This window comes from Pectinophora gossypiella, chromosome 27 (genome assembly GCF_024362695.1).
Source record: "Pectinophora gossypiella chromosome 27, ilPecGoss1.1, whole genome shotgun sequence".
Classification (NCBI taxonomy): Eukaryota; Metazoa; Arthropoda; class Insecta; order Lepidoptera; family Gelechiidae; genus Pectinophora; species Pectinophora gossypiella.
Window position 1 is genome coordinate 4,866,965 of NC_065430.1, and position 11,307 is coordinate 4,878,271.

The following is an 11,307-nucleotide window of genomic DNA, read 5'->3' on the forward strand; positions in this document are numbered from 1 at the left end:
TAAATTCGATATACATGTACTTAAGTATATTTATTTTTCATCGATTTACATTACTTAGTATAAATACTGTCATTTTGATAATTAAGTTTTGGTACCCATGCAGTTATTTCTTTAATATAATCGTCTCCGATCTTCTTCTATCGTGTGGGTTGTGATTTACATATGTATACAAACCTTCCTCTTGAGGTAGGAGGCTGCAATTGTGCTCTGGCAGATCCGCTTAGCGAGGACGCCAGATCACTTTACAAATTAGTAAAATTAGGTATTGGAAGTAGAATAGCTACTGAATAAATTGTCAATTATATTAATAAGCTTCTATCATGTAAAATAATTCCTATTTACTGTTTAATGGGTTTAATGGGAGGACGACATGGTCGTTATTCTTGTACCAAGTCCTTTATTAAATAAAAGATATAAAAAAACCTTCCTCTTGAATCACTCTATCTATTAAAAAAAACCGCATCAAAATCCGTTGCGTAGTTTTAAAGATTTAAGCGTACATAGGGATATAGGGACAGAAAAAGCGACTTTGTTTTATACTATGTAGTGATACACTTCTGCCTACCTCTGTATGATACAGGAGTGATGATATGTTATTGACGCAGACGCTACTTAAAAATAATAATTATTAATATACAATTTTATTTTAATTAATTAGGCGGTTTGTATATTAATAACTAAATGACACACTTAAGTAGGTAAGTATATTATTATAAAAAAGTATAAAATATTCACAACCAAAATGCATGACTTACTTATAAATAATTATAATTACTACCTATAAGTAGTATACAGGGTGTTAGTGACATCGTAACGAAAACTTGGATGGGTGATTCAGACACCATGATTCTGTGTTGATATCAAGCGGAATTTGTTAAACTGAAAATATAAAAAGCATTAAAATTTTCATGAATTTCCCGAGAGGAATTTCCACTTGTTATCAACTCAGATTGTACATCTCATCTCTCTATCATCATTATTCCATTATAATATGGTTACATCCTCAATCCGGTCACATTCCAGACAATTAGGTGAATCAGATATCTGCATCAAATGAACGAATTTCAATCAGATCAAAGAAGGTGAACGTCGTGTCTTACAAGGAAGTGAAGGAATTGGCCTTTGATAGACAAGAATGGAGCTCGGTGGCGCAGCGGTAAACGCGCACGGTCTGCGATTGTTGAAGTTAAGCAACTTCCGCAAAGGCCGGTCATAGGATGGGTGACCACAAAAAAAAAGTTTTCATCTCGAGCTCCTCCGTGCTTCGGAAGGCACGTTAAGCCGTTGGTCCCGGCTGCATTAGCAGTCGTTAATAACCATCAATCCGCACTGGGTCCGCGTGATGGTTAAGGCCCGATCTCCCTATCCATCCATAGGGAAGGCCCGTACCCCAGCAGTGGGGACGTTAATGGGCTGATGATGATGAGACAAGAATGGTGAATGCTACACCGACAAGAGCGTGGCTCTTAAATTAACGCTACTAAACGTTAACGCTACTAAACATCGCAAATGTGACTAAAACTTCAATTCATAATATCGGCGCCAAAATTCTTCACAATCGTCTTGAATTGCCACTGGGGGTGCCACTGTTTTACATGTTTATTATATTCATTTCTATTTTGAAACCCGTTTCCACACTCCGAGCATGTAAACTTCCACACAGGTCCGTGAACACGCATATGTTGTCTCAAAGTCCGTTCGTGCATATACGCTTTCTGGCATATATTGCAGAAAAAGTTTCTCTCCCCTGTATGTCCTCTCATATGCATCTTTAACAGCGATTTCGTTCCGAAACACTTGCTACAAACTTTGCATTGAATCTTTTGCGTGTGTAGCTTCGTCGTGTGTTCAGTCAGAGCCCTCCTAGTCGGAAACACTGATTTGCAAACCTGACATTCAAAGGTAAAGGTGATCCCATGCGCTTCTTTCAAATGCGTCATCTTTCTGTAATGTTCCGCGAATCTTTCCAGACAATGAGGACATTTTAGAGGCTTTATTTTCTTGGCATTCGTTACTTCGTGTTTCTTGAAGATGTGGTAGCGAAGCTTCAGTTTCGTTTGGAAGATTTCCTGACATTTCTCGCAGCGATGGATCCCGTTCTGATGCACAATCCTGTGGTTGATCAGCCTTTGGTGCGACATGAACCCTAACCCACAGGTTTCGCAGACAACGCTGAAATGCACGTTCATATGCCTGTTTAAAAGGAAGAATGAGTTGAAGGTTTTCTCACACTTGTGGCAGGAGAGTAGACCATTGTTCACGCTCAAATTGTAGGCCATCAGACCGTTGCCCGCTGAATTAAAGTCCTTCTTATGAGCTGCTGCTAAGTGCTTCCGAATGTCATCGAGATCTGAATATTTCTGCTCACAAATCTTGCATTTTAAGCCAGATATGTCTACTTTGATAACTCTTTTCCCTTTACGCAAATGCTGCTTCAAAAGCGCGGATCTATCGGGGGTGGCATGGAACGCCGTGTGTTGTAGAACGGAATGGATTTCCGGGAAGACCTCATTGCAGTAGAAGCACTTGAAATTGGCTTGTTGGTAAAAGAAGGGCTTGACGGTTGTGTATTCGAAGAACGTCGCGGCGTTTTGCCGTTCCGATATGGTCATTTGCCAAATACTGCTCCTTGGGCCCGGCCGCTGGTTTGGCAAACTCTGCAGTCCTGGGGAAGAAAATCACTGTTTATTGCTTTGCCTCTCTGGTTCTTCTAGAAATGCGTGCATTTTTTGCATTTTTAAAGCCGTAAATGACATTCACTACTTGGCCGGACAGAGTTTACACTTACTTACACTTTTTATTTTGCACTGTTCATCCCGCTACGTTTTTTATTAAATTCATTTCCTATGACTTACAGGTTGCCTCGAAGAGATTTCTACCTTAGCAATAAGGCCGCCTGCTGTACTTACTATATATCTAATTATAACCATGTATTTTTAATATGTTTTAAGTGCAATAAAGTGTTTTTGTATTGTATTGTAATTTAAGACAACAGGCCTGAACGAACCTTGGCTCAGGGCGTCATCTGAGATGATTAAAGACAGAATTCATCACTAATTTAAGAGTCAAGCTCTTGTCGGTGTAGCATTCTCCATGCTACTTTTTAGGGACAAATAAGGCAGTGGTTTCCCTCTTGCCTTCCGCCCCCGCTAAAGAAAGAATTAATCGATCATATTGAGCTTATAGCGATGACTTAGAATGAGGGAAATCGTCGACCACGCCCGCGGCGTCGGTATCAGGGCCTTTTTGTTTCCGAGCTGATTGGCCGCCTCCATGGCTGGAGTAATCGGGTCGTTGGAATCGTATATTACGTTCTTATATTAAGTTCGTATTTCTTCGTATCGTATCTAAGCGCAAAATACGTAGTAATCTGCTATATCTACGTATTATATTTTTGTGGTTTTAGTTGTTTGTGAAGTAATGATGTAGGAAAAGTAAAGTACTTACTTATTTATATTCCAATTCGTTCTTAATATAAGTAGTGATATAGGCACCTAATAAAACAATTTTCCAGATGAAAATGATGTGATATTCAATCTAAATCAAAGTTTATGACATCATGGTGTCATTTTTGAATCACTGTTTAGAAATAGTACTTAATAAGAACTATTAGGTTAATATTAAGTACTTATGTACTTAGAAGTGCGTATTAAGTACGTAGTTCTGGTTCCCAGGTGGCATACATTGTGTGACTGATGCGGCAGAGACTTGGTTAGGGGAGCTTAAGCTGGATATATGATCCACGCAGGATATTTTATTTTTGTCTGCCATACGCAATAATAATTAACTGTAGTATCCATCCATGTTTTTATAGCTAGTCCCTGCTAGTGGTTGCCTGGAAGGAATTGCATTAGAACAATAAGGCCCCCAATTCTACTGTAGCTGTAGCTGATGTTTTAAACATGTTTGTATGTTTTGTTTTTGTGCAAAAAAAAATATTTGATTTGATTGAGGAACATTCAGACAATCATTAAAACTATTTTTACAACGTTTACAACACAGTGTAAGTAAGTGCATTAGGACTTAGGTATACTTAATAATATTATCTTATCGTCACCTCACATTCATATGTGATTTTTGTAAACATAACATATCAAGCCAGGTAAAAAATAGTGGTCTCAATTTTTACTCGGATTGAAATTAATTAAAACAAACACCTCCACCAACTCGCAGTGGAGCAGCGTGGTGGTTTTTTTTTTGACGTGACTTATTGTAGATTTGCCGCAGATGGCATTAACTACTTGGCCAGACAGCGTGGTGGAGTGCCATACCCCTTTGAGGGAAGGCCTGTACCTAGGAGTGTGACGTGTACAGGGTGTTAGTAACATCGTAACGAATACTGAGGGGGATGATTCAGACCATCATTCTGAGTTGATATCAAATGGAATTTCCTGTCGGAAAATTCATGACATTATTTGTACTTTTTTTTTCAATTCTATACTTTCATCTCAGATCATGGTTGGAACCATCTCTCAAATTTTCCGTTACGTTTTCACTAACACCCTGTATGCTTCTACCATTACATTGTATTTTGGAATAATTATCTATGTACATAACCGTGTAATGAAAAAATGGCCCCGATTCCTGCAGACACCTAAATTTATTTTAAGTTATACCCGTCATTTTCTTATCCGCCGAAAAGGAAAGGGACGGTCAACAAGTTAATTTTAAAACGAATGAATAAACCGGACGAATAAAATAGGCATCTCGCCGGTATGTAATTCGTTTGACGTGCTGTCTACTTAACTCTGTCGGGTTATGGGCCGATGTAAAATTTTTAAACGGTTGTTTTAGATTTCTGCTTAAAATACAAATACAAATTGATTTATTTGTAAAACACAGGTAGAGTAGGTTGTTATACATATATATAGGTTAGAGCGCTGTGATCTGCCAGTCGGCGTACAAATATAAATTAATTTAACATTAGAATTCTCTACTAATTATGCATGCCCTATTAAAGATATAAATGAATTTATTTTTTATTTATATTTATATTATTATTTATTTAAATGTCAAATCACATGTTATGTCTCTAATTGATTTTGGAACCTGATTATAAATTCTAGGAGCCATGGAGAAAATTGACGTGTATTCCATAAATTTTATGCCTGTCGATTACCCGTCCCTTTCTTTTTCAACGGATAAGAAAGTGACAGGTATAACTTAAATAAAATTAGATGGCGTCAATAACCCGACAGCACGTCAAACGGATTGCATACCAGCGAGATTCCCATTTTATTCACCCGGGTTATTCATTTGTTCGTTGACAATCATCCGTCCCTTTCCTTGATAAGAAAATGACGGGTATAACTTAAAATAAAATTAGGAGGCGTCTGCAGAATCGGGACCAATTTCTATGTAAGTGCGTACTTAATATTAAAATCTATATCTACGAGAAACGTATTACATCTACTACGCGGTCTATCTCCGTGGGCTATCACGAATTTGTTACCAGTGTTTATTTCTTTACTTATTCCCCAAATAGCACACCCCAGCACCATGCGATTCATTAACATGAGCCACCACACCCGCCTGGTCACCACAATGCTTCCCACACACACCACAAGTGACCGCTCCAACTTCATGCATTCTACAATGTTCTCGAAGGTTCTTCTTCCTTGCATACGCTTTCCCACAGACTTCGCACTTGAAGTTCTTGTCCCCTGTGTGAATCACCATGTGTCTCGACAGGCAATACTTCGAGAAGAATCGAGAATGACATACGGGACACTCTTGGTTGCGCTCTTGAAGGTGAACCGACCTGATGTGAACAAGCAGGTGATACTTCAGATCATACTCTCGTCCACAGGTCTCGCAACGATACAAACCGGTGCTCTGGTTATGGACAATTCGTAGATGCTTCGTCCGTTGATAGTTGGAGTTAAACCTCTCAGGGCAAATGGGACAGCGTCTTGGAAACTGCTTCAGATGAACCCCTCTCATATGGATGGACCGTTTCGCCGTGCTACTGAAGACTTTGTCACATTTATCACAGGGGAAACTCCCAGACTCGTGGGTTTGGTGGTGCCGCTTAAGATGCTTCAAAGATATGAACACCGAACCGCAGATTTCACAACTGTAGTTGTTGAAATGTCTACTCATGTGGATCACTAGCAGTCTCAGTTTCAGGAAAGCTTCTCCGCATATCTGACAGTCGAAAGTATCCCCTGCTAACTTAAAAGGGATTATATTATCCTGGAAATATGGGTCTATTTCTTTTCCATGGTCTTTGAGATGGAGCTTCATCGATTGTAAATTCGGGAGCGTTTGTAAACAACTCTTGCACTGTAAATATGTGACATCTACCTTAAGATTCTTGTCTCTGACTCTATTTGTTAGTTCATGTTTTATATCTTCTATGCTATGCTCGCTTAGCGTGTGGTCTTTTAGGACATTTGCATTCAAAAACGGGTTGGAACATGCAAAGCATTTGTACTTATTATTGGCGTAAACGAAAGGATAGACGTATGAGTTTTCAAATATAGTTAAAGCGTTTTGTTTCCAAGTTTCGAATTCTGCTGAGTTTTCCTTCTTTTTCTTCTGAGTTCGTGTGAAAGTTCCTTGGATTGTTTTTACGTTGAATGTTACCGCTTTTTCGCTTCCCAGTGCGTTCTCTTCTGTTTCGTCACCCCAGTCTATGTCATCTAAAGATATTGGCTCTTTTAGTAAACTGATATTCATTCTGTAATGTTTAGCTTCATCTACGTCTTTTCCTTTCTTTACTTTTAAAGTTTTAACTTCTTTTTTCTTTCGATAAACATCTCTTGTTATCTTTTCTTTTCTTACTTTCTTCTGGTTTAATTTACGATCTCTTTTGATGATGTCTTTCTTGGTTTTAACCTCGTATTCAACATCAAGATTTTCGAGGCAAATGGGAGTTTTTAGTACTGTTAATTTTATTTCTGCTCCATCGTCATCTGTCATGATAATCGATGCTTCACTCTCTTCGATGAGCCCTAGAAAATAAAATAACACTTTCATTTTTTAGTTTATTTAATATGTTTAGATCAAGCTACTTACAGTTATGTTAGTGGTGCTGTATTTAAGTGACCTATCAAGAATTGCGTGTGTATTTGTGTGTGGCTGTTAGATTCATCTAAAAAGCAATATTACAATTTGTTATTTTCGCATATAAAATTAGGTAAGTGCGCAACGCACACAAATTACAAATTGTAATATTGCTTTTTTAGATGATTTCCTTCGTTGTGGTCTTTTTAACCCTGTGTTTACAATAGGTGTCACAGACAGCCCTTGTGCAGAGCCTGCATGGAGGTGGAGGAGACAGCGGCTCACGCGCTACTGGAGTGTGGAAGAGTCACCAACCGGGCCAGGCAAATTAGGCTGGCTGGAGTGGTCCAGCCCTTTCAGGTATCACGCAACATAGGCGTTCAGACTTCCAGTTGCGGAAAACGGTCCGTGAATCATCTTTCTAGCATTATGCCGTTTTTCACAGGGTCCGCTTACCTAACCTGAAGATTTGTCAGTCTGGATTTTTACAGAAGCAACTGCTGACCTTACAACCCGCGAAGGGAAAACTAGCCCAATACAGGTTCTTCCACATACCTCCGAAAATGCATTTCTCGAGAATGTGGGTTTCCTCACGATGTTTTCCTTCACCACCCTACTTGAAAACACACACACAGACACATACATATCTACATGAACTATTTGAAATGTGTCGTGTGTGTGGTGGTCATTATTTATTTTATTTATCACCAAACTTCTCGATCGAGTTAATTTAGAAAAGTTCGTTTTCTTTATGTACTTAAATGAATAGTAGTTAATAAAACCAAGAACAATAAAATGGATAACATACGTACTATGATTAGAGTGGCTGTGTGCATATTTCTTGTCTCTATCTTTCTAACCTGTGTACCGTTAGTACGAAAGAGACATATCTATCGTCTCATTCGCGCTGGGCGATTTACATCTCTATGTTGTACTTACCTATTAAGTACATTTAAATAGTTACGCAAATAAAGTAAATAAGTAGTTTTATTATTTATTATATGTATGTATATTTTTTAATTGCTTGTAGGTAAGACTTTCGAAGAAATATTTTGTTTCACACTTTTTAGAGCGCGATTTTTCCGTAGTCGGGTTTTTGTTTTTAAATTTATTTTTAAATTAAGTACTTACTCCCTTTTCTTGGCGTGACTTATTGTGGATTTGCCGCAGATAGCATTAACTACTTGGCTGTACTTCTATCCGGTATAAAAATATAAAACATTAGGCCTGTGGGTGCCCAGTTGGGCGCGAACCCCGGCTCAGGGCGACGGATTTAGGTAGGGGTTTCCGCCGATGTTTTCCTTCACCGCTGAACATGTGATAATCATTTATGATCCAAACAAAAAACGATTTCGAAAATCATAGGTTTAGGTCCGTGCTGGATTCGAACCTGCGACCTTATAATGAGAGTCAAAAGTTCTTCCAACTGAGCTACTACGGCTTGAGACAAAAAAAAAGACAAGAACGATTATCATTTTAACATATTTATTTATAAAGTTTATTCTTACAAATGTGCTGTGTGACCTTTCCACGTCTCTTGTCAACTTATAAAACCAATTTAGGGTGGTATTAATAAACTAATCTCAGCTTCGAGACTGCCCTCAGGATCATGTCAATGTGACAGTTCTTATATAAAAACAGAGACTTGAGCATGATGTTGAGGGCAGTCTCAGCTGTGATTCGTTTAATACCACCCTTAAAGTCGCGAAAACCTGACTTAAGACTCTACGCCGCGCAAGAAGTCCCGCGGCGCTACTACCGCAGTATCTGCTGCATAGAAGCATTGTCAGTTCTACTATCTACTCAGCCTGTATCCACCCACTTCTGAGTATAGACCTCCTCTCTTTCACGCCATCCCTGACTTTTTTTTAGAAATAGAAATGTTGCGACCATGTGTTCGTACAAATTGTGGTATTGTCAATTAGTTCCACTAAAATCCGCGGGACTTGCCCCGTGGCGCGTGCACTAACCCGTTAAATAACTAGAGATGTGCTGTTTGTTCCTGGGAATATTTCTGATGCAGACTCATCACTAGTCCTTACTAGTGATGAGTCTGCATCAGAAATATTAAAGACACAGGACATAGGCTGCCTTTTTTTGTTCAAATTGTCTACTTGACAAACTAGTTTTTTTTTTTTTTATGACGTGACTTATTGTAGATTTGCCGCAGATGGCATTAAATACTTGGCCGGAAAAAAAAGCATAGGCGAGCTTATCCCTAATTGGGATTTCTTCCAGCTAACCTTGGACAGCCTGAAAGACAGTGGGCCGGTGTTAACACCACACACACTCATTGTTACATAATTCGTTAATAAAAATCGAAAATAAATAGAAAAATCCAACCACCTCGACTCCTATTGCAAATATTGCAAGTTCATTAAGGTTGCCTGGAAGAAATTGCTATTTAGCAATAAGGCCGCCGATTGTGCTGCTCCTTTCACATTTGTAATTGTTTTTAGTGTTGTGTTTATATTGTAATGTACTTAAATAAAATGAGATTGATTTATGGTCGCCTTAGACTGGCTTATATTTGTAGATTAGCATTTTATAATTTGTCTTTGACCCAATCAAGTATCCAATTGTTATTTCTTGTACTCTGATCCTATCCGCCTTAAGGCTAGGTAATAAAGCTCCTTTAACACAACATTTGCACCTGTTTTGCTCCCTTGAACAGCAAATCACTGTTAATAACCTATCCGATGTCATGTAACCGCAAATGATCTTTGAGGTTTTTCCTTCTCAAGAACGCCATACCACATGAAACAAAAGATTTTTGACTACCTATATAAAAGGTAGGTAAATAGGAAAATGGTGTTATGATAATACTGATATGTTTCAGAAATTTATAAAGTGGTGTTTACCTGAAGGGCACAGCTAGATGTTATAGACCGGCGAGCATGAGACAAAGAAAACTCCCTTTGAATTTGTACAATGTATATTTTACAGTTATAATTATTACAGTACAACCATGGGCAGGTAAAAACCCTATGGAGGGAGACAGGTCGCGCTTTGGTCCGTCAGGTTAATTGTCACTCCGTAACAACCATGGGATAACACTATGTTTAAAAACACTGTCCGTACACCTGTAGGCACCTCACTTACTCGAGGACCTCCGACTATCAGGCCTACCTGAGGCGTTCTGGAATACCGTACAGGTGATGAGTTGAGGCCGGCTCAGGCCAGGGCGTGCTGGACGATGGCGGCGCAGCGGGCCTACTGTTCCGCAGCTGGCGGGCTGCACGTCCACCGGTCAACCTCGCAGTCCTTCACCGAGCCTTATCCGGAGTGTTGGCAAAAGGAGAGGCGCGGCACATCCACATGCGCGCCGCACAAAGGAAAGCTTCGACGTGCAAACAACCAAGGCAAGCTCCGCCGAAATGAAGCTTGAAATAACTCTCAAATGCAGAAGAAAACAGTAGGAATCTTCATTCACAAAACATCTGATCCAATTATAAACTTCTTCTTACATTAAGACTAGCAAAACGTTAGACGTTAAAAACTTGCAAAACGTTAAAATGTTAAAAACTTAAAGGGAACAAAAACCCCATCTGCAACAAGGAATGGCAATGATTAGCATGTGGTTCAGCTGACAGCGTGGCAAGGCAACTCACGAGTGCAAAACAAAGAAAATAACTTACAGGTTCATCCGGGATAGTTGGGCATCGCTCGGATGAAACCTAAACCCACCCACTGGACCTTAGGCGATGGGATTTCAGTGATGTTGCTGAAAACAAGGACCTCGAGGTTATCACAAAGTTGGTGCAAAAATATGCACGAAGAATTGCGAGGACTTACCATCTCAGTTAAGTTATTTATATAAATGGAGACATCGGCTCTTGATGTCGCCGATAAATCGTGGCTTTTAATTTGCCCACATTATTGTTACGGCAGTGGAGTCTCCGGCGCTCTCGCGACGTCCCCACTTTCCATAACCTGTCTCTCAGCTCAGCCAGCTGTCAGTCTGACACAAGAACCACGAACAAAGTTGCCAAACTAGAAAAAATCTACCAAACCATAAATTCGCCGAATCAACGACAATAATCGATCGACTTGTTTGATCCGAAACCTAAATAAAATATAATATAATTTCAATAAATGTTGCATATAATTAAATATACCAAATTTTGAAGAAAATAAAATAATCAAAAATATTCGGGCCCATCGATAACCCTGCAGCGCCATCTGTGTTCTGTGAAACAACATTATATCTCCAGAAACCACAAGATGTCGCTACAAGGCTCGTTGGTCCGAAATGCTTCGTTACAATACCCCCCTACCCACGAGAGGTTTCGAACTGGG

The 11,307-nt window shown here is 39.3% G+C and overlaps 1 protein-coding gene across 1 annotated transcript; it reads right to left on the reverse strand.

Annotated features, from left to right (window-relative positions):
* Window positions 1-984: 984 nt before the first annotated feature.
* On the reverse strand, window positions 985-6,924 carry LOC126378743 (zinc finger protein 43-like). Its single transcript, XM_050027123.1, has 3 exons — window positions 5,562-6,924; window positions 1,890-2,665; window positions 985-1,044 (listed from the first exon to the last, which is right to left on the reverse strand). Exons 1-3 carry the CDS (start codon window positions 6,922-6,924, stop codon window positions 985-987), a joined length of 2,199 nt encoding a protein of 732 aa, XP_049883080.1.
* Window positions 6,925-11,307: the final 4,383 nt, after the last annotated feature.